A 24,211-nucleotide genomic window follows, 5' to 3' on the forward strand; every position below is an offset into this window, starting at 1 on the left:
TCTCTTGCATGAAGCCATAGCTACAGTGTATAACTACCTTGTTTTGTTAATTATTAAGTCAGTAATATTAACATGATTTTGAGTCATATATGATTCAGTGGATTCATTTATGAAGTCTGCATGATCTAATAATCCAGTGTAAATGCAATAATTTATTGATATGAGTTATACCTGAAATTAGGCAAAAACCAATGGGTGCCTTCATACCTGAGTTTTCCCTTTTGGCAACATACATGTATACTTTATACATAGATATGCATTGTTTTTGTTGTCCCTTGTGTTTCCTTTTTTTTTTTTTGAAATATTTTATGTAGGGTTTGATATGTTGTTCTGTATGTCTTTGTCCGTGTGACGTCTGAACTGGAATACCTCTGTATGAGTTGCTTGAGTATTGGGTAAACAGTCCTGATGGCCACGCCCTGTTCCTTCACACGAGATGGGTCAGACAGGCTGAGTTTATTTGTAGAGAGGCTGAAGGATGCAATAGAACAGTCTATTCACGGCTGCCGTTGCTGTTGTATCTCCTGAATCTGATATGTTCCAGCTTCTGCCCGAGGAAGGCACCAGTGAGCTCATTTATTTTGACCACCGAAGAGCACTACGCAGCACACTAACATAAAGTAGGGATCTTTATATTCTCTTCAATTGATGAAACATGGCAAACAAGCTTCCAGTGTTCATGGAAATATTAACATTCAGCTATCTGATGGCTTATATTTGTGCTCTGTAAGCATTGTCTTTCATTCTTGGAAAAATATGTTTTCTTGAATGAGTTTCAATGGGGCTATAGCACTGTGTATTGCTGTGGTGGGGCTGGCATGCAGGTGTTAGCCAATTGAGAAGTGCAGCAGAAGACATTGTGCTGTGTGCCATTGTGTTGCCATTGTACCCAGGGGTGTAAGACTCATTTCCTAAGGCTACTTGTTATGGGGACACTTAGTCTCCTCAGTCGTATTCCTCACTGAAATCACAGGAAATGTTGACAGGTGTGAGGGAAAGGCTTGGGTAGACCAGACCCAGAACTCACTTCCACTACAGCTCGACTTCAATGAGTTATTTGAGCTGTACAGAGAGACCAATATCAAAGAAAGTTGAGATAAACAATCTGTGTCTTAGAGAGATGAATTAATGTTTTATGTTGTTGCCCTTTTGAGATGTTACACGTTTGCCTTTTTAAAAGCATGCAGTCTTATGAATTGTTTTGTGGATGGAATTAAAGCTCTTGTTGGAATTAAAGCTCTCGTGTCCCCTACACAGGGAATCGGTGCATAAAAACATTCTGTCAAACACTTTGGGGGAGTATTTGATTGAAGTTCATTTTTCCACCACATATGTGCTTCAGAAGAAAATTATTTTAAGCAAGAAAAAAGTGCATTGTGGTTGTGTTAAAATGCCTCAGTTTATTTTGCCTTTTGTTTAATTGTCCTGTTTGATCCTCATTAAAAAGGTGATGCAAATCTAAGGTTTTGAGCTGTCAGCAGTCATTGTTGTTCTTCACTTGTGTATGCTCAACAACCCCATATTCCCAACAAAAGAAATTAGGGAATGCAAAAAACAAATTGTTGGTGTTCCTTGCAGGAAATTATTACACTTTGCAAATTTGTGTTTCATTTATTTGAGTACTCAGGTACAGGAACAGGGAATGGTATCTTAACTATCAATACCTCTATATTAGGAATATAGCATTATGACAATGATTGTTGTATTCAAAGTTTAGTTTTTGCACCAGAAATAAATGCTCCATCTCAAGTGTGGTTATGGTATTCACAGTTTTATACATTCACTATTAAGGACGTGTGTCTTCTGTATTTGTGAAAACATTGCAAATAAGAATATACAAAAGTTTATAATCTAGTAGAAATGTGCAGTATGTTTTTATGTTCATATGTCCAACAAGGACAATTTACAAAATACATAAATCTGGGTATCATTTACAAGTAGCAGTAACTCATGTAATATGATAATTTTACAAAAAGCACATATCCATGTATTTAGATTCTGAACAAATACTAACATGTTCCAAGTCATAAAGGATAACTCTGCAGTTCACAGCTGGGTCCTTTAGTGAAGTGGCCTAAAGGTATAGCTTGAACCAGTACTGCTGTGCTGTGGAGCACCTGTGTTTGTTTAAATAACATCTCACAAATAGCCCTACCAAATCAAATCTGATCAAATGGCCGACTCTGGATAGCATTTAAACAAAAGCATTTAAAGTTTCATGTTTTTGGGGACCTGAGGGCTGGTTGGGAGATGGTACGCTGAAGAGTAAATCAATAACCAACAGAACTGCTGGCTGTTCTGTGTCTCTATCGGCAAATTAATGATCAATTTGTGTTCACAACTTCAAGCTATCTTTATGGATTGCTGTGGAAATGCCCAACATGTTGATGCTGTATGTTTAAGACACTACCCAGAAGAAGGCTGCGCTGGGACACAAAGATGTCTTCATTCCTTCTCTATAAAGTCGCTGAAATCCTGAAATAGCTCTTTGTCTTTTATACATGCACTCCAGGAGACTGAGAGAGCAGCGGCATTTATGTTGTTTTTTATAAGCCAGTGAGTTCTTGTGGGGAAAGAGGTTGGAGAACAGTAATGAAATATGAGGTTATTACACTGGCCACGTGAGCACTTGAAGTGTTATCTTGCTGAGAGAATGAGAAGAAATCAATGATGGTTAGGGGAGTTGGGGGTGAGGCACAGTTTGGAATGCAAGCCAGGTGTAGTCCACAGGAAGAGAAAGCGCAGCAAAAGTTCATCATTTTGCTACATTAATGTGTCTAATCCAGTCTTTGGCGATGGTGTTGTGGAGATTTTAATTAGTGATAAATAAGTCTGGCTGGGTTATTGAAAGGCTGTAAAGGAAAAAATGGCTTTTCTGTGGCAGACAAGTCCACAGAAATGCAAACCCACATTAATTGATTTTAGGAGAGAAAAATGACATCAGACAGAAACAGAGAAACTGTTTGAATGTCTGGTAAAAGCAATAAAAATGAAACTTCGCCAATATTGAGTTAATATGATGAATATGAAAAAAAAAGTTTTGATGAATTTAGAATATTGAATATTGAATATTGCTTTACCTTTTCTTAAACAATGAGCACTTAGAGTTCTTTAAAATGTATTGCTGTATTGCACTTTGAATTTGGGCACATACTGTATGTATTGCATTATACAATAATTACAGCACATACATTTTTACTGTACCGCTTGTTATAGCACTGTGGGTTGACGAATGTACAGATGGGGTCATGTTCTATCAGGCAAAAATTTGCCAAAAATTAGTTATTAAAGTAAGAATTGTCCTTTTTTGATTTATAAAATGACAACACGTGGGATTACTTTTCTGTGAAAACTTACATACATGAAATTCAAAGTAACGCTATGGTGTTGGACTTGACCATTTTAAGTTCTTATATTTAAAAACTATACCATCTGCGCCGATCTGCAGCTGTACCTGAATGGACCGTTTTATACACGTAAATGCTATTTGCATATAAACAATTATGTTCCACCGTATTGAATTTAGGATGACTAGTACTGGAGATTAAAGATGAGTGAATTAAGTCTAAATGACACTCAGTGAGAGTACATTGAAAGACCTGGTCGGTGGGACCCAACACCAATTTGAAAAGAAACTATGAGGCCTTCCATTTAAATCCTCTGGTCTTGTGTAATAGAAATAATACACCCCACTGAAAGGAATCATTATTAGCTATATTGTGCGCTGTTGGAAATGGAGGGCAGCAATATTTCATTCACTGTGGCCTCTTCAAGGAACATTTTTCTGGGAAGAGATAGAGTTTCTTTCATCAGCTCTGTGTGTCTATTTTGCTGACACCTCTTTCGGTGCGAGACATGGGGAAAGTGGTCATAATACTGTGACTTCAAATTGTGAAAATAATGTTGTCTTTTATACGCTGAGGGTAACAATAAAAATGTGGATATATCAATTTTTTTCCACTACATTGGAACACTAAAATTGTTTGCCATTGCTTCATTAAAGTCCATTAATATCATCAAACATTGTGTGGAAATGACAGTCAAACAGCTTGAGGTGTTTGTGATGACATTTTCTTTCTGTCTCTCGCGCTCTAAGAGAGAAAATTAATTTGAAAGAAAAATAATCTCTGAAGACGATTTGCTTATGGCAAATGAACTGAGAGCCAAATGCAGATTATGCTTTTCTGAGTTATTTGTTTTGCCACAGCTGTGCCAATGTAATTAGCCGTTTACTTTTCCGAAAAAATCTATCGGCTTCCTTTGATTTAGGCTGTTATTTTGATGCCCTATTTATAGCATAATCTCCCTCTCAATTCGTCCTTAAAATAAATAATCCAAGTATTTGGTTTGGTTAACTTGACATCAATTGATTTTAGCATGCCAAATTGACTGATATAGGTATTTTGAGTGCATGTGTTGTCAAGATCATAGGTCCTTTTTTGGTAGTTTTACTGTATTATTATTCAATTTGTTTATCTGGTTTTCAGTAATGTTGTTTTTCACAAACTCTGTCCTAACAACAACCCCTAAAAAGGAGTATTGATACTCAATTTGAATGTATTAATAATAAATTGCATTGAAATATTGCCTTTATCAGGTCTCAGAAAGCATTGCAGTGTTGGGAGTACCCAGCTGGCTGATATACTTCTGCAATTTTGCACCGGAGTGGTCACCCAATGTCATCTGAGGTGGAGCGGGAGGGATTTTTTTTCAATGTTATACTCAAATATTTGAATATGGTATGTCATGACTACAGTAAAAGCTTTGGGACGCATTTGGAAAATACAGTCAAGACCGGGCCAAGCCTAGTGTTAGAGGGAATTGTATGACAGGTTCCATTCCATCCCAGCCTGGTTCCACTAATCATTGTTTTGAGTGTGCCAATTTAACCTCTTACCATTCTCTAAGTGTTAATGTTTTAATTAAAAAGGGATGGATAACCTGCTGTGTTATGGCCCTGCAAGACCAGAGCTGGGTACCCTGGGTCCAGTTAACCAATGCAGAATTTTCACACACTCTGTTTACATTTTAAACTTTCTGTAACCTGCCCATATTCTCTATCAGGGGTGTACCTGGTTGCTGTTCTTGTCTCTTCCACAGAGAAAAGGGTTTATCTATTCTTTTGCACTGCATTTCTCCTGAGACAAAAGGTCTGAAACTGAAACTGAAAGCCCAGGTTGTGTTCCTTGTTTCTTGGCTGTCATTATCTTTGGAACAGACTTCAGATATTGTCTGTGTGAAAAACCTCTTTGTGAGCTGTTGTACTTTTTTCCCCTCCTCATTAGCAAACTTATGAAGAAAGTCTTGACTGCTATCCTCTGTTTCCAGGGCTCAAGTTTTTATATTCAAAAGGACTGAGGGGAAAATAAAGAACACAGAGATATCCAGTTTGCAGCATAGCAGTGAAATAGATAAACACCATGAGCTAATTATCCAGGACAAATATAGTAGAGAGTGTCCTAAGTGTTGTAGCAAATAAAGGTCCGTATACCTTAAAAAATGTGACACCATTGTGAGAAGGAAAAAAGGGACAAGCTGCAAAAAAGCACAGCTGCAATGCTCTATTCTAAGATACATTAACTTATTTACTTACACCCAAATCCAATTTCCAATATCAGTGCCTTGATGGGCTTTGGAATTTCAATGCCTAAACATTTACGTAAACATCATAAACAACTAAATTTATATCTCAATTAACAACTAAATCAGTTAAGTGCACATTAATGGCAAATTATGTATACATTATCATATCACATTAACCTAAAATCATACCAAATTTCTTTTTGTTTTCTTTTATTTTTTGTGGCGAAGATATATCATAATTACTGTGGAGCTGGGAGCCATATGAGGTCAGGCTGAGTGGAGCAATGGCCAACCTTTGCAGCAGAATAATTAATGTGCCGGAGGAAAGAACTGAGAAAGTTTCTTATTGGGGGTCTTTAAAGCACCCTTCGTACATGGAAGATTACTTTATAGATGATAGTTATTACTTATTTGCTCAGTCGATGCCATTGTCCTGGTAAATCACATTACTACAATTCAGTTTTATCCATTTAAGTATGTGGATCTGACCTAAAACAAGCCATGTTAAATGCCCTATTATCCGTCAAGATTACAACAAGCTGCCCCCCACCAGGACAGCATTCTGTCAGCTCTGTAAGTTAGTAAGTTGTGTAAGAAAAAAATTATAATTATATTCAGAATGCAACAGACTGCTTGATTTACACCTCATCATAGAGGAAGGTGTGAGAGTCTGCTCTGCTGTGCTGGCATGATAGGATAAAAAATGATTTTGCTGAATACAGTTGTGGTTAGGTTTTTTTTGTCTAACCTTCCTGTCTGGAGGAGTGGTGACCACTGCTGTGTCCTCTTTGCACCCGATTCTTGGGGATGTTTCATTTTTTTCTTGAGAGCTGCTGTGTCTCTGAGATGCAACCAGTCATTGCCTGCGCAGCTTGGCCGCTAATACTCCTCAAACACTATTAAACAAGATAAAGACTGGCCTCTTTTACAGCAACATGATTAACATTGCCAAAAAGCAGTCCTGACACCTCATTTCTCTAAAGACCTTTTGGCAAATTAAACTTCTAAGTCACTGCCTACCAGTCAAAATGCTGTGAATGTGTCAGGTTTTAGCCAAGGGGAAACTGTATTTCACATCACTGTGTCCACTCATTTTATTATGCAGACAATTCTCTTTTGCCCTTTCAGATGAAGGTAAATAACTGATCACAAAAAAAAAAAATCCTTTCTTTGTCTTGACTTTGAGGCTTGCACCATAGGTTGGTGAAATCATAGAGATGAGTGAAAGGGCAGTATTACCATTTTAACTAGTTATACCTTTTTAATCTTGTATAAGGTAAGTTCATGAGTAATGCTACATTACATGCTATGGAAGGTCATTTGTTTTAGTTGGGATACTGCATACACAACACATAATAGCACATTTTATTCCTGTTCTGTCTTTACAAAGCAACAGTATACTATTTATGGATATTAGTCCAAATTCTGCACATTAACTAATGTGACAACTCTGTCTGTTAGTTAATGTGCAGAATTTGGTCTGAAAAAATGGTCTGTTCACACTGACCATTTGTTAATTATATTCTACCTTGATGGCAAAAATCAACACAGGTTGTTAAGAGGTTACTGAGGCCAAAAATTGTAATTAAAATTGTAATTAAAATCTCAATACCCTGGACAAGAGATATAACTCAGTAAGGACTACTCTGCTTCTGTAGTGTGAGTGATGGTAGGCAGATATCAGATTACATTCCTGTCACCTGAGTCTGGGGAAATTTATTCCTGTGTAGCTTGATTTACTCTTTTGTGGGAACTTCCCAGAAAGACATGAACTAAAGAAAAAAGGCAATTTAATAACTGACTATAAACACAATAATATATTTTAACGTTTTGTTTTGTTTGATACGTATCTGTATGAAAAAGGGTAAAAAAGGGATAAACTGGGCTTTTGAGTTGTAAGACAGTTGAATAAATAGAGCTTATATTGCTGGTATATTGATAACACTTGCTACTCAAACTACTGTCTGATAGTGTGGAGGACAACTTTAGATGCTATCAGACACTATAATACCAATTTTATTTACCATTTTAATATAATACCTTAAAATGACCCAAATAAGAATCATGTTCACGCTCTAATTCTGGTCACACAGATATGAATCACAGCAACCTGGTGTGGCTTTACCGCATCACTTTCTAGCCAACGATGGCTTCACACACAGGCGTTACCATAAAATATGCCACCAGTCAGAGCTAAATGAGGTTAGAGGAAAGAGAAACTAAACCTCAGCATTTAAGCTTATTTTGAAGTGTGGTTTTATTCTCACTGTGTAAAAATAGACTTGGCAGTAATGAGTCAGTGCTGCAGAAATTAGGCGGGGACACTAATTCAGTTCTCTCCAAATTGTTTATTTTGACCTGAAGAATTTTAATTGTGTTAACTGTGCAGTATCACACTGACGGTTCTTTGTAAGATACAATCAAGTCCAGATTGTACTTTAGATCTCTGCTTTAGGAGATGTTTGAAGCTGAGAAAATCATTATGGAATGTTTTTGTGAAATGCCATCCACAACATGTTTTGGTTTTGAACTTTAAACTTTGTAATGTTTTAAACATATAAGCAGGACAGTCCTCCACAGTCTATGGACTGGTCAAACAGGGAAGATTTTTTCCTCCTGCTGTAAAGAATGACAAGTGACCAAAGGCACACTTCTGTCATGGCATCCGCTGCACACAAAGTCACAAACAGTCTAAAATAAATGTATTTAACCTTACAGTAAGTACACATGCAAATAACAGATGTTTCTTTCAGCTCCTGGATGAGGTGGATATCTGCTCCTATTGCTGTGACTGCAGCAGCCACAATCATGGAAACACTATTTAATGAATAAATGAATACATTTCTATTTTCATTTTCTGCATCCCATTTGTCTTGTACTATGCCTATTTATAGTATTTTTGCTGAGACTGATCTTGGGGGTAGTGGAGAGATTAGCCAACACATTTTAACAAGCTCTGAATAGAAGGCAGTGTTTATTTCACATATTATAGACATTATTCAGCATTAAGAAACATTAAGATGAATATTAAAACACAGTTTTCACACACATAGAAGATAATTCAATGAAAGAATGGCATGTCCAGTACATTAAAGCAATAAACACTTGCTGTGCATTTGTTATAGTTATAGATGGCCTTACTGTATTGCACTCAGTGCCAATTCATTTGCTTGGTTTAATTGATTGACACAAATAAATGTTGTATTCTTAAATCTACTTTCAGTATACTTGAGTAAGGCAGTGTTTAGAGACTGACACTCTTTCTTTTTCACTGATGCAGAAGAAATTCAGGGTCAAGCTAAATTTCCACATTGTAATTGAGTGCAATATAAGAAGGCATCTCTTCAGGGAAAGCATATTTCCCATCAGCTCATTCTTAACTTCATCTCATATCAATTCAGAACTGACTCCCACATTTCTCTGCTGACTTGTTATGCTAAAGCACTCCATGAGATCTAGAATAAATAGACTCAGTGCTTTAATGGACAGATGAACTTGGTTTCTTGGAACTGAATTTCTGAAGCACTCTGTATACTCTAATGGCTTTCATTTTCATGTTTTCTTATTGTGAAGGTAAATTTCAGACCACATTTCAGACATGAAACACTCATTGGAAATCTACATTACATTTACATTTATTCATTTCGCAGATGCTTTTATGCAAAGCGACTTACAAGTGAGGCAGAATACACCACAAGCAAAAGCCATATAGGGAGTCAACAAGAAGTGCTACATGACCAGGTTTCAAAAGTTGGCCAGACAAGGTACAAGCTAGTCGGCTGAGACACAAGTGTATTAAACCATTAGATCTGAACTTTTTGAAAGGAAAATGAAGTTTAGAAAAAGAAATTACTTTACGTGGTAGTGTTTCAGGTGATCAGGTGAGCATGAAAGAGATGTGTCTTCAGTTGTTTCTTGAAGATAGTGAGAGTCTGGATGAAGTGTGTTCAGTGTGGAAGTTGGAAGCCAATAGTGGAAAAAGTTCTAGATAGTGATTCTGGGCCTCGATCTGATGGGACCAACATCTAAATTTTCATTATGAAGTTTCTTAACAAAGGCCATGTAAAATGAACAGCACAATCTTCATGATGTGCTACAAAAGATTCAGACAGACATGCCAGCTTAAAGACCTCCTCTGTGTGTATTTGATGCTGTAGCTCTCTAAATGAACATTCAGCCTAACCCTTTCAAAGTAGATACTGATTACTTGCACCCAGTTACTTTTGATCACTTTGTTGATACTTTCATCTCGGTAAAGTGTTTTAACATCTCCTTAGGCCACAGGGGATTGAATTTGCCTGAGAAGTATGTGTTGTTTGATTACATCAAGACCTTCAACATACCCAGACTTGATTGAGTGATGTATGTACTATAATTCTAATATTACAGAATTCTAAGCTGGGAGAAACCACTTGCTTTGAAAATGAAAATCATTTAGCTGCGATTATAACAAACTGCACACACCTTCATGAGGGAAACACCGGTTTGCTTGAATTACAGGCTGCAGCCTCAGGTATCAGTACTATTGGGTGGTTTTTGTTGTTGTCGCCTTGACGTTGTATGAAAGCACTAATAGAGACTGGATCTGGAGTTAAATTCCTTGTGTGCGTAAAAACATACTTGGCTAATAAAGTCTGATTCTGCTGATTCTGTTAATTCCTCCCTTACAATGATTTATTGTGACTTCTTTAATGCATACAATTACCTTTTTATTTGTTTACAACTATTATGCTACAGATTATATGTTACTGTATACAATGACTAAAAAGAACGGCTTTATTAACCAATTCATGTTTAGCGAATGCCTTTAAATGACAGCTGGGACTACAGCTCCCTCTGCTGTTCACGTTTTACGTGACGACAGACACGACAGACACAGGGCGCGTTGTTTGTGCGTCATATTTGCGTGCACGCTCACGTTGTGTAAGATGGCTGCGGCCTGTAATTCTAGAAACTCGTTGTGTGTATGCGTGTTTACCTCGTGAAGGTATGTACAATTTGTTATAGTCGCGCATTCTCTAGCTTTTATACAGCTAAATGATTTGCTTTTTCAAAGCAATTGGTTTCTCCCAGAACCGAATGGACATTAAATACCTGGCTAGATACATGTGCATGTACCGTCGATAGTCCACATGTAGCTAGTTATCCAGTTACCTAAAGTAATAATGTTAATTGTTTTAATGAGATATAGTTGCCCTATGCTGATTACTAACTATTTGTCTTGTGTTTATGATTTTAAAATAATTACACATAGCAATTTATCTAGTTGCTGTCGCTGACGTGGGAGGTTTATTAGCTAGCTACTGCAGCCTAAGTTTACTGGACTGTAGCAAGCTGGTACAGATAACTCCAGATTCGTAGTGGTACTGGAGTGGCCCAAGCCACTGTTAAGAAAATAACTAAATAAATCTGAAGAAGCCTTTGGGGCATTTTGCTCCTAGTTTTACGCGGCAGATAATTTAGTGCATTGTAGTTGTTCAGCTAGCTAGTTAGTAGGCTATCGCTATATGGAACACTGCAGAGTAAAGATAGATAGCTAACTTCCCGTAGGTCTTACATTAAAGTTCTCTACAAATGGAGACATCGATTTCACTGAATACACGCATGAACACCTAGCTAACTGTCACTGGTAGTATTTCCCCCCATACATCCAAGGCAACAATTTTAGGTGGTCATTGCATGGTACATACCTCGCAAACAACTTGAGTCCTGCTAAATAATGGCTTTAGTCAGCAAACTCATTAGCTGGTTCAAATTAGCACCAGTGAAAATTGTTTTAGGCCTTTTAATACTTACTGCCAGAGAGGAATTTTTGTCTTATGACAGTAAATATTAAATGGCACATACAGAAATAGTACAGGCTTAGACACTACATTTTAATGTCAGATAACCTTTACCTGAGTATAAATATTCATGAGGTATGTCAGCAGTTTCAGGAAGGACCACTGAATCTTCCATACATTATATCTCAGTTATTGTAATTTCTTTGAAGATACCTCAACAGTATCAACTGAGCTGTATTGACTGCAGCAGTGCATTGGACTAGATCTTAGGTTTGTGGGTGTTGATTGTGTGAATTCCTTTTCTGCCTTTGAGCAAGGTAAATACCCACATTATCAGAACGCACTGTAATATCATTGTTCACCATTGAGATTCTCTCAGTAGGGGTTATATGGTTGTTCATTGTGTCTAAGTGAGAGATTCACTTTTTCCTATAATTTCTTTTGCTTTTTAGAAATCCAGGTAGGGAGTAAAGATGGCAGAAGTGTTGAACTTAAACAATGAAGTGGTGAAAATGAGGAAGGAGGTGAAGAGGGCCAGAGCCTTGATCATTCGGAAACTCACCAGACAGATTGCCAAACTGAAAAAGAAAAAGGGCAAGGAGGCGGAGGTCGAGAAGAACCAGAGAAGAGCAGCCAGGATGCTTGAAGAAATTCATGAAATGAAGACTCTTAAACCTGACCACGTCACCAAAACGGCCCTGCAGAAAAACCTCAGCTTCGAGAAGGTCTGCAAGAACCCTAACTCCACGCTTTCGGACCGAGCGCTTGCACGCATTGCCACACATCCACAGATCAGCAAGAAGATCCTGGAGATTAAAGCAGCCATCAAAGCCTTCAAAGATGAACGGCGAAAGCCTGCTGAGGGAAAGCAGGCCACAAAATCTGTGAAGGACCCAGAGATAGAAGCTGTAAAATCAGATGATACAGGCAGTGATGATGATGATGATGATGATGGTATTGAGGAGGAAGAGGAGTCAGAGGACAGGGAAGAGGAGGAGGATGAGGGGGAGGAGGAGGAGAAAGAGGAAGTGAATGGTGCCACAAAAGACAAGCAGAGTCACACCGCAGATGACCCAGCTGATAGAACCTGCAGTGACATTAAAAGCACGGCTCCATTGCAGGAAAGCCAAGAGGCTCAGGTACAGTCTGAAGGCAAATCAGAGACCCTTATGGATCAGGAAGGCTCCTTCGAAGCTGCCTGTCTGCCAAAAACTGCACCGATTACTGAGGTCAAAGCAGCGCAGGAACGAACAGCAAAGAAGCCTCCATCACAAAGGTCAGTTTCCAGAGTGGAAATCAAGGACCCTGTCATCGTGGAGGAGAAAGAGGAGAGTGATTTGGAGCTCTCTGATGATGAGGGAGAGAAGGAGTACTTTGATGACAGTACCGAGGAGCGGTTTCGCAAGCAATCATCTCAGTCTGAGGGCAGTGATGAGGAGGACGACTTCTTCCTTGGCAAAGTGAGAAAATTCAAAAAAAGAAAAACGAAGCCTGGGGAGGATGAAGAGAAGAGGGGCAGCCATGAGGGAAAGACTGCTGTGATCAAGGAGCCGACGGCAGACACTGAGACCCAAGGAAAGCAGGACTCAAATCCAATGAAGCTGCAGTCGGTTTTTTGTAGTACTTTGTCAGGATCGAAAGGTACCTTTGGGAAAGGTGGGAAAGGACCTAGGGAAGTTTCAAAACCACCCAGGTTCCAGAATGTAAAGAGAGGACCTGATGGGTCTCAAAGATCATCCAAGTTTCAGAACCGAGGTGGAGGTCTCGGCAAAAAACCGATGCCATCCAGGTTCCAGAACCAGAAGAAGGGAGACCCACATGTTGCTCCTTGGCCGCAGGACAAGGGTCCAGCTGCACCAAAGGGCCGGCCACAATTTGAGAAGCAAATGGACCGCAGAGGTGGTGCAGGGAAAGTCTCCAATCCTTCCCAGCAGACACAGCAAGCTCTCCACCCCTCGTGGGAGGCTAGCAAGAGACGGAAAGAGCAGCAGGCCCAAATTACAGCCTTCCAAGGAAAAAAGATTAAATTTGACGATGACTGATATTTCTTTAAAGGACAAATGAATGGGTTGACTGCTTAGTTTGTGCTGTATGTTTTTAAAATACCCTGAGCAATAGCACAGTACTTGTAACTCACTGGACCATTATTTTGAATTTTAATATGTTCATTGACATCAGGCAAAGTGTACCAGAGCTTCTTCATTTATTTAACAGAAAAATATTCCTTAGGTCTCTCTGTGTGAGTTGTTTTTCAGTGATGTTGAACCTCCTTCCTTTTGATAAATGTATTTTTAAGCCTGCCATGAGAACACCATTTTTGTAAACCAGTTGAAAATATGATAAATGTATTGTTATTTAATTGTGGGTGAGTGTAAATGGTACAAATCAATTTTGGACAAAACAAAATATTTTTCACATTGTACTGGTCTAAATTATTTACCTTTTCAGGTCTCCCACAAGATGAAATTCCTTTCATATCTCGAGACAAAATGAGAGTCAACTCTTGCTCATTTTTCATAAATTGTTATTGAAAATTAAAATGTCAAGTTCTCAAGGAGTGAAACACTAAATCTACTGGTGGTTTTGCCCTTTTGAGCAAGAACCAGAGTTGTGTGTGCTGTGCAGAGGAAGACAGTCTGTACATGTAACGCTGGTGTTGCTGCACACCAAAAGAGCAATGAGATTTTCAGTACAGATTCAGTAGACAGGTGTCCAGATCCCAGTGGATCTTACACCCAAGTTGATGTTACAGAGTACAAAAACAAATTGGAAGTGGGCAATGACAGCCTTAATGCAGGTGCGGGGAAGAGATACATGTTCAGGAAATGACCAAAGGTGAACAGTGGCTCTGCACATATTAGACTGGCTAAAATATGGCATATGATAGTCAATCCGCTAGATTAACCAGAATGGGCTTCTTTTGAGCAATGTATGAATCTAGCAGGAGCAACAAGAACAGTTATAATGTAGATATAAAATAGGCAATTATAGTGATTGAGCATTCAGCTGGAAAAAGGTGCTAAAATATGTGTACAGAAATATTTTTGGGACCACCTGGTGCATAACAATTGCCTTTAAAAGCAACAATCAAAAATAATATTAGCATGCTTGTGTGGAGTCAAATGATGTGCAACAGTAACACTGCCTTGTATAAGATGATGCATGAAGAGTGCCTGGCAATGATTAGTTAGGGTAACAATGAACCATAACCAGTCAGGTTTCAGAATGATCACCTACTAGGTGCAATGATTAAATGGGTCCTGTTTTCATGTTTTGGCAGAAATTGGACCAAGATAAAGAACAATCAACCCAAAGCTCCTGTCGTGAATTTAACCCCTTCCCAATTTAGGCAGACGTCAGGGTGGGGTGGAGGCAAAGTATGTCAGGTACGCATGTGCGAATAAACGCGCAGGCGTCCTATTAAAGACAAGACAGTCCCCTGGTGCCACAGTAGAGAGCGAAGCGTTCTCAAAACAAGGGAATCCCTGTAGTTGTCCAATGATGTTAAACGTATGCAAATATGCCTTACGCAACCTCTGGCTACTTTACCCAATAGTGTCTGTGCGCTTTCAAATCCTGGTTCTGATTGGTTTATTTATTTTTTACGTCATGAGATGAAGGCGGTGACTGGTTCAAGTTTGACCAATAACACCGGATATGCAAATACGGTTTGAAAAGGTCGCGGGAAATCTGAGTTTCGCGGGAGGGCCTTTCGCGCGTAAACTATATCCCCTCATTCATTGTCAGCTTCCTGAAGCCATTTTTACCCTGCAGGACGGAGCTCTGCGTCTGTTTTAAATCCACTGCATCTGCTTTTGTCTGCAATTAATATTGAGTCAGATCTCGGGGTTTCGGTAGATAAGATATTATTCTAACACGCTGTGCATGTATTTTAGATTTTATCGGGTTTGAATTAGAGAAAATCGGTTCCAAAGTAAAGGAGGGACAAAGGGCACTCGAGCCTACAAAGATGAGAAAGGGGACCTCCTCAGCCCAGGAGAAACTCGTAACAGCAGGGGTTGGGGGCTCCACTGTAGATAAAAGTAATGTTTTCACGTCGCTGTCTGGTCGCCTAACTTCTAGCTTTCCCACAACTGCATTTATACAAATTATCACCCCACCGCCCTCTGTAACCCAGGCTGCCAATGGCTGTATGTCCGATCTGCCAGCTGGTAGCTTGATATACTCCACTCCCCACGGACCAACAAACGGAACAGGACAACGACCTGCATTAGGACGCCCTCCGGTAACTAGCAAACAATTTTGTTGTTTATTTGTTGTCAAGTGCAATTCCCGTGAATGCCAAATGATTTACTAGAGCGCAAATGTACTGTTAGTTCAAATTGTCAGCTAGCATGAACCGAAACGCTTGCTGCACGACAGCGTAGTAAGCCACACGTATTCATGAAGTTATGGGGTGTTGTCATGTAGCTAACAAACAACTTTTGTGGTGCTGTAAATAATGGCCTAGTCAGACTGACCTTACTGCGTGTAAAAAGTTAACACATTGGTGGATAAGTTAGCAAACAGTTTTCACATTTTGCGGAACAAACCATTTAGTAGATGATCTACAGTACCAATGGATGTAAATTTCCTTTCATCTGCCTGTAATCGTATAGAGCAGGCTACTAATGTAGATCCGAAGTGCAAGGCCCTCTTCAGTGGGTTTGGGAAAGGATGTAGCCGGAAACTATCGATTCTCTCCCACAAGTTTAGGGCAGTTGCTAATCATTTTGACACCCAGTCTGTTTTGCTAGTTTAAAACAAAGCTGATTGACACTAAAATATTATGTCGCTGGCTTTTGTTAGACAAGTTGACAACTTGCTCAGGTTTTACCCAGCTAGTTAGTTGTCAGTTATTGACATGAAAGTAGATGGGGTAGTTAACTACATGAAAGTAGATTTTCGTCACTACTTGCTACGGACAGCTTGGAACTGGTGCTGGAAAGTACATCAGATGACCAGCAAGCTAAAACGTATCCCTGATCATTTTCACGAGTCTTCTAGTTAGCAACAAATGACGAATATGAACGTTTGGCTAACTTGTGCTTTTGCCACAAACCGATGTTACTTGCAACCAGCCAGTTATGTAGTCAGGTATACATTTCAGCTAGTAATGAATACCTTACCGAAGTCGTCCCAAGTAACGTTGTGTTAAACTAACGTTCTGGTTAGCATAGTTTCCGGTGTGCCTTCAATGGCGATCTGTTTAGCTAGCTGGCTTGTTTAGTCTCCTTGTTGTCTAGATAAATTGATTTAGGAATTTCCTGTATGTTAACGTGGAATACGAAAGGCATATGATGGTATTATAAACTGCAGCACCTGCAGCGTGGTTAAGAACGTTCATTAAGTAATGTAAAGTTTAAATACTCAGACGGCTAACTACCTTGCTGAGTGGTAGCACGCGATGTGCGGCACACATTTGGGTACATTTGCGTAAGCGTGTTCTTTTAAAAGTAGTTTTCAAAGTCACTCGACAGTCCGTAAAACCTACTCTTTAGATAAAGTAAAGTGCGTTACCATAAAAATGACAAGGGCTTGATACACCTCAGGGCAAGTCATTAGATCTAAAACCTTTTCGATGATAGTGCAAGTTTCCTAACGTTTTTAAACAAATATTCTGTGCGTCTAGAATATTTAGTGCCTCAAATATCCTGATTGCAGTTTCATGGGGATAAAACCTCCAGGTTGGAACAGCACATATTTAGAGTATTTTTTTGTATTTCTTAATTACAGCACTAGAGCTGGTCTGATGTGGCCTACTGAGCACATAATGGAAATTATTCTAAAATGGCTTCCCTCTTTTGAATCATATTTGCTGCAAAGAGCCTTACCAGTGTAGCCTCCCACCCCCACTGATCTTGATCTGTTCCTAGTGCATTATGTTGATAGCCAGTTCATGTATGGAAATGACTTGTATGAAAATCCTGTTCTCAGTTCCTTTGACAGGTATGAGCTTCCACAACATTTGGGGGGGGTTTGGGAGGTTGTCGTGCAGTAAGCTGTGATCAAGAACATACTGCTGCATGGTGCCCCAGAACACCTGTGTTTGAACAGCTTGGTATGAGTTAAGTCTGCATCAGGAAGTCAGTCAAATTTACAGGCAATAAACCCGTGCCAGTTGCACGATTTCTGTATTTGAAGTGAAGCACAGCCAGATCATAGCAGTCGTCCATTTTCAGCAATGCTTGGATGTGGTTCACTGTTAGTAGCCACCAAATAAAACTCAGCTGACCTCTTTCTTGTGCTTCCCCTACTGATTGTACATATTGAGTGTTTACTGACACTATACTCATAAACAACCTTGCTCAAGGATGTAAAATGGCTGTGCTGCACGCAGGCTTAAAATGTGCAGCACTCTGGGTTAAAATTAATTTCCAATGCATTATGCCACACTGATGCCTCGTACAAGTGTTACCTTCATGGAAATAATTCTCATGAAACAGTAAGGACTATTAGTATAGCCTTTCTTTACTTCCAGTTCACTTAAACAAGTGTGTAAATGCCACATCCTATATCTTAATTCTGTTCTGTTAAATATATTTTAGGAGGCACTGTTCCTGCCTTGCGATTGAAACACAGAATGCTTTTGACACAGAGTAGCCTACATTTAAAGTACATCAAATGTGTGGTACAGCTACAGCAAAGTGAATACTTAAGTGTGACAATAGCTGACACCCAAATAGTGTGTCCTTATCTGTATGCACAGAGCTGTTTGTTGTAGATATCGCATCTTTCATGTTTCATGTCATCTTAACCACATCTCCCCCATTGCCATCATTCTTCATCTGACTCTCAGCGGGACAGGTGTCTTGTCTGATAAGCTTGCATGGGATGGGTGTATTGCTTCTCTGCATGCAATTCATGTTTTCTGATTGGCCTTACCATGTTGCATTGAGCATACAAACTAGTCATATGGGCGCATACTGAGTTAGGAGAGAAGCATGTCTTGAGCCTTCTGAGTGGTTCCTCCTGGCGTGGTGATATAAAATGGTGTCCCATTCGAGTCATCTACTTCACCAGGCTCATCAAGGAGGAAGTCTTTTTTTTTTTTTTTTTCTTGGGCAACAGAGCAGCCCACTGGCCACTTCCCTTCCAAATATCAAATGTTACACCTCCAGTACCTATACTTATTGCATTAGCTGAGTAATTGCTTTTGATATAAAATGGTAATACGGGTCTGTTGCTGGTTAAGAGTGTGGTATCCCAGGAATAGGTTAAACTTGTATTAATAAATGCAAAACATTTTTTGACACTGAGCCAAACTCATCAATTAGGTCGTGTTCCTTTTTATTTCCACAACATACCCACTGCGCTGATTGCTAAAGAGGCACTGCCTGTAAGGTCTGATGACCAATGTTTTGGCAAGTGTTTTTGTGTTCAAAGAAGTGACATCCAGAATAACCCAGTGACCTTGAATATTCCTTTGGAGAGTGGCCCTGATTGTATTTGTGAGGTCTCTCATGAGGAAGGGATGTGACTCATCTGGTTGTGTATGCACCACGTTTCCTGCAGGCGAAGCGTCGGCTTGAACTGGACATTCCTGACCACCAGTACATCAGCGAAGCATCAGTGAAGCGCAAAGTGGGGACCACCCCTGCTACTCGCAAGAGCCCCAAAAGTAAGGGTAAGGAGAGGGAACAAATTGGTGTGCTCGTCTTGCTGCTCCCATTTCATGTGATTGTGAACTGTTTAAATTTGCTGTTTATTTGGTATTTGCAGCGCGCGTGTCTTAAACATGTCCGATAGACAACTGGGTGCAAAAGCCCTTGTGGCACCTGATTTAATGGCACATTGCAAAAGGAAGCCTGAAGGTTAATGCTGAAGCTTATTTTAGTGGCATAAACAGTAATACCAAATGGATGCACAAGGTATAGTAACAAGATTACAGCAAACCACTGCGTCCTTGCTGTGTAGTCTGTGTATTCCACCCCCACCTTTTTTCAGGCAGTAATCATGTATGTACACTAGGGTTGAGACTTGGATGTTCATTCAGTGACGTGTATGCCGTAGCCCCCAAGTCGCCAGCGGAGAAGACGCGCTATGACACGTCCCTAGGCCTCCTGACCAAGAAGTTTTTCCAGCTGTTGGGCCAGTCATCGGATGGCGTAGTGGACCTGAACCAGGCTGCGGAGGTCCTCAAAGTCCAGAAGAGACGCCTTTATGACATTACCAATGTGCTGGAGGGGGTCCACCTCATCAAGAAGAAATCCAAAAACAACATTCAGTGGATGTAGGTGTTTAATCTTTGAGTGTGGGCAGGCTTTTGGAGTAGCTTCTGTAAAGGAGGATAGAATCCCTGTTGAATGCTCTTACTCAAGTATTGCATGTTTTTGAGCTCTGTATATTTTTTTTTAATATTGCCCCTTCTTAAAATGTAAGTACAGAATGTAGGTGTCTTACCAGTTTTTAATGCTAAAAGGCTTTGGGGCTTATGGTTGGACATTTGAGTATTTGAGTGTTTGTACACCGATATGTTCTAATTTGGAAACTAGTTTGCAGAAGCGCATAATTACTGAAAATTTTAAACAAAGTACACATTTAATGTTTATTGAACACATTAAGATTCATTAATGCTCAGTTTGCTACTTTTCATTTCCTTGGCACCAGTTCACATTACTACCATGATGCAGGGAAGTCTTCACCTTTTTCTGCCTGCTGTAAAATGGTTTTCAGTCTTGACTACTGTAACTTAAACGAATTTGCTGCCTCTTGACTCGACTTCATTGTTCTGCAGTCTAACCTCCCTATGTTCAAGATTTTAGTGTCTGTAGAACCCTTCTCACTGAGTGGCTTTTGGCAGTTTAAGCACTTTACTTTTAAAAGTGTGGTTTGGGATCTTTCCTGTAGTTTCTGAAAATTCATTTATTGAAAATTAAGTTGTTTATGCTAGAACTTCGTTATTAGTTTCATTCTCAGAGGTGCTAATTGAGGTACACTTGTACTGAACCGAAAGTCTTGCTGAATGCTTTAATCTTCTGTGTGCATTTTGATTTCTTACTGGCTGAGCAGCAGGGCTGAATTTGATCATCCCGTTCTGGGTTTGCAGGGGTTGTAAGCTGTCAGAAGAGGGCACCGTGCTGAATCAGTGCCAGAGCCTGGGCCGGGAGGTGCTGGAGCTCAACCAAGAGGAGAGGAAGCTGGACGAGCTGATCCAGACCTGCCGCAGGAACGTGCAGCAGATGACCGAGGAGACTCTCAACCAAAAATATCCTTCAGTACCTCTGGTCCAACAGGGAGCAGCACTAGTGGCTATATTATTAGTCCTGAGTCTATTGGTCTATTTCAAAGTCCATCACAAAGACTGTTGTGTACAAGATCTGAGCCTTGTCACTATGGTGCACCTTTCACACGTACCAAAGGCTTCCAAAAAATTGTCTGTCTGTTTGCTTCAAAGGGAACTTTCTTTAGTCCTGTGTTTGAACTCTCATATGTGAACAGCTACTGTTATGTTGAACAGGAAGTGAGACAGTGTAGAAGGTAAATTCAGTTGCAGCAGCACTAATGCAACTTTATGCAATAGCATATCATCATTTTTGCTCAAATTCTGTTCATTTTTTTCTTTAACCTGCTTTACGTTCGCTTATGTAACATATCAAGACATCCAGAGGAGCCGGGGCCTGCGGGACCAGACGGTGATTGTGGTCAAAGCACCTTCAGAAACAAAGCTGGAGGTTCCAGACCCCCAGGAGGTGAGCACAAGGAGTCGGTTTACCAATGGTGATTAGGGTGCTGTGGGGACTCGGAGGATAGTCGGTCATAGGTTTGATTTTGAGGTTGGGCACTGTGATCATACACTTCAGTATGATGCTTTGCATGTACTGCTCCTTTTATTTAGCCACAGAGATGGCTAACAATATCAAGTCTGTAGAACTGATGCTTTGTATGGAGTGTGTCAGGTGGAGAAAAAAATGCTAAATTTGTTTGTGTGTATTGTCCCTGCAGGCTTTACAGGTCCACTTAACTAGCACTAAAGGGCCAATTGATGTGTTCTTATGTCCGGATGAGAATACGTCCAACACCCCGCTGAAGAATAGCCTCTTGGATGTGAATGGGAATAACTCAACATTTGTCAAAGTCTTACAAGGTAAGCTCTCTATTAGTCTTCTACTGCTGAAAATCTCATTGAATTCAGTAAGTTTGTCAGGTACAATGGGAAATTGGAATTTGCTGGAGGATGTTTTTGTAAGGGCCCTTTTACACACCTGCACAGCTTCTCTAGAACTCTGAGCTGAAATGCAGCCTAAAGAAGTAAAATTTTCATCATTATACTTTTTAGATTGTAGTTGGTTGGTTGAAGCTTAATGCGCCACAGGAAACGGGTATAACCGTGAAGGGTGGAGCCCTGCCAGTGACCATCTTCACTCCTTAACCTGACACCTAACACCCACTAGCACCATCCTAGGGCGCCCCCCCCCCCACTCACACCGGGTGTTTCCTGTGTTTCAAGCCTGTGCCCGGTTTCTCTTCCGCAGAGTGTGCTAGCGGCAGCAATGCACCAGGGGTGCCCGACTGCGCGGTGACCGTCACCTCCATCTCCCCCCTCACCTCCCCCCTGACCAGCCTCCTGCAACAGACGGAGGACCAGATCCCCTCCGTGCTGGAGGGGCCCCTTGTCAGCCTGTCGCCGCACCTCCTCAACGAGGACTACATGCTGAGCCTCGGGGACGAGGAGGGCATCAGTGACCTCTTTGATGCCTACGACTTTGACAGACTCCCGCTGGACGACCTTTTGTGTAACTGACAAGGGGAGCGGTGGTCTTGTCTGGACAGAGGCTAGTCCACTGAGGAGGATTAAGGTGGGTTGATTGCCGTATGTTCAAAGAGGGTGTACTCCACTCGTACCCCTTTGGATCTACAATGGAGCGGACAGACCTGTGCTGCTTATTTTTTTGTTCTTTCCAGCCAGATTCAAGACGTCCTGAGTACAGGTCCAAAATGGTCTGGACATGTTCTTGGTTCTTCCTCGTGCTCGATGGCAGCGTGTCGGTCTGGAAGTGAGCTTTAGCGCGATGGGAGAAGGGCCTATTGCAGAACCTGGTGGAAATCTTTGCTCTGTGCGTCTCCAATACTGATTTTACATTAGTCCTGAAATTATGATGGTGAGGAAGAAGTCGTCAGCACCCTTAAGGCCACGATGAGTGCTGGAATGGGTATTACGAGGGGTCATGTCACACACAGGTGGTCCTCATGGGCCAGTGCTCAGGTCATGCGTGGAGTGTCACACAGTCCATAGATGGCCTAGAGCTGTCAAGGAACTTTCTGCAGTAACATTGCACCATGAACATTTGTGTAATCCTGCCTTGGTTTTTCTCTTTAAAAAAAAAAGACCAGAATGGTAGAGATGTATCCAAGGCAATGAAGTACCACTTGGAGCAGTTTAACTTATTTCAATTTGTAAATTTCAGTTTGTGTGTGAACATTGATTTGTTACATATCCTCTAGCAGTAGTCTCAGCTCTATCTCAGGACTGGTTGGAGCACAGAGTTCTCCCGTATCTTTCCCTTTTCATGGATGAAATGAAGTTAATTCCAACCTCAACTTCCAGTCTACATATTTACTGGCACCCCCCACTCTTTGATAGTTCTCTGTGGTTTATGTATGTTGTGTAGTGTTTCAGGTGTATGGACTGTTGGTTTGTTTAAACTGAGTACTTGTGAATGTAACGTCTGCTGGTCTGACCATCAACTCTCAAATGCAGAGCAGTGTTTCTCAGCTATGCTTCAGAGGGCACACTGGCACACTGCTGGTTGTCATTCCAGCTGAGCTGTCCGTTAATTTGGTTTGATTGAGCCGTTAACTGAAAACTGATCTAGTGACATCACTTTACATGTATAGAGTATAGTTTGTACAAGTGTTTTATCCTACAGTAGTATAAAATTAAAGGTGTGTCTGTATGTTTGCATCCATCTGCATTCTTCTGATCAATAATTCATAAGTATTCAGCTTAATTAAGAGTGATTATTTGAGCAAGTGGCAACAATTAATTGAACCACCAATTAAGCGTAAGTGAGGCAGCTGCCTCTAATTTGTTCAAAGGACAGATCTCCAAAAGTATGCATTCATTTTTATTAGCGCAGAATTGCCACAAGCAACGAACTTCTTTTACAAGGAATGTGTAGTGCATTACTCATTCTTGACATCTCCATAGTTCAGTTAACAGCGTCACACTAAATAAGGCAGTTCAGTGGTAACACAAACCACCATACACTGTGCCCCCAGAACCTGGGCAGAGAAGCACTGCGTTAGTGTTTCATTCCATCTGTAATCCCAATATACCAGGCCTCCTGTGGACTAACCATTATCTACTGGTGTGGTTCAAGATGTATTGTTTGAACCTCTTGAACATACTCACTGCTGTGGAGGTAAGACTGGAGGCATCTCTTAATTACAGGAACTGTGAAGCATTCCTGTACTTTGCTTTGACACAGCAACTTCAGAATTAATATGGGTGATGCAAGGCTCATTATGGCCTTATGGCGACCAGTACATGAAGCTGAGCTCTGGAGAGTAATCAATTTATCATCGTGGCTTTTCACGTTGCGCATTGTCCCTGCAAACCTTGAGCATGATTTAGAGTTGAAGTTGTGAAAGTACACAACCAGCTGAAACGAGCCATTTTTCACTTGGAAAGTCTCATTAACTGAGCCTAAATTCTGTGGAACAAAAGGTAGTATGAAACCACTGTTATACCACATCTGCTTTTCTGTTGCCTCATTCCCGCTTGCTGACCTCAGTTTTATGGAACCCATTTTTGAGATTCCATTCCACAATTAACATGGAACCCATTCCATCAGTGTTGCTTTTTTGATACCTTATTGAAATGTGCACAGGTTTGCAGACCC

At 40.4% G+C, this 24,211-nt stretch overlaps 2 protein-coding genes across 2 annotated transcripts; both read left to right on the plus strand.

The window, feature by feature from the left end:
• The first annotated feature begins 10,494 nt into the window (after positions 1–10,494).
• Positions 10,495–13,599, plus strand: srfbp1 (serum response factor binding protein 1). The gene is made up of 2 exons (XM_036515948.1): positions 10,495–10,570; positions 11,819–13,599. Exon 2 carries the CDS (start codon positions 11,840–11,842, stop codon positions 13,406–13,408), a length of 1,569 nt encoding a protein of 522 aa, XP_036371841.1. The 5' UTR covers positions 10,495–10,570; positions 11,819–11,839; the 3' UTR covers positions 13,409–13,599.
• Positions 13,600–15,162: 1,563 nt separating this feature from the next.
• e2f3 (E2F transcription factor 3) lies at positions 15,163–22,110 on the plus strand. Its single transcript, XM_036516148.1, has 7 exons — positions 15,163–15,612; positions 18,882–18,987; positions 19,380–19,599; positions 20,416–20,574; positions 20,944–21,058; positions 21,312–21,437; positions 21,817–22,110. Exons 1-7 carry the CDS (start codon positions 15,337–15,339, stop codon positions 22,108–22,110), a joined length of 1,296 nt encoding a protein of 431 aa, XP_036372041.1. The 5' UTR covers positions 15,163–15,336.
• The last annotated feature ends 2,101 nt before the right edge of the window (positions 22,111–24,211 follow it).

Source organism: Megalops cyprinoides, chromosome 21, assembly GCF_013368585.1.
Source record: "Megalops cyprinoides isolate fMegCyp1 chromosome 21, fMegCyp1.pri, whole genome shotgun sequence".
Classification (NCBI taxonomy): Eukaryota; Metazoa; Chordata; class Actinopteri; order Elopiformes; family Megalopidae; genus Megalops; species Megalops cyprinoides.

Coding starts and splice junctions, on each gene's coding strand:
- srfbp1 (XM_036515948.1), top strand. CDS start 11,840: ATGGCAGAAGTGTTGAACTTAAACAATGAAGTGGTGAAAATGAGGAAG.
- e2f3 (XM_036516148.1), top strand. CDS start 15,337: ATGAGAAAGGGGACCTCCTCAGCCCAGGAGAAACTCGTAACAGCAGGG. Junction 18,988..19,379: donor TACTCGCAAGAGCCCCAAAA/GTAAGGGTAAGG, acceptor TGTATGCCGTAG/CCCCCAAGTCGCCAGCGGAG. Junction 19,600..20,415: donor AAAAACAACATTCAGTGGAT/GTAGGTGTTTAA, acceptor CTGGGTTTGCAG/GGGTTGTAAGCTGTCAGAAG.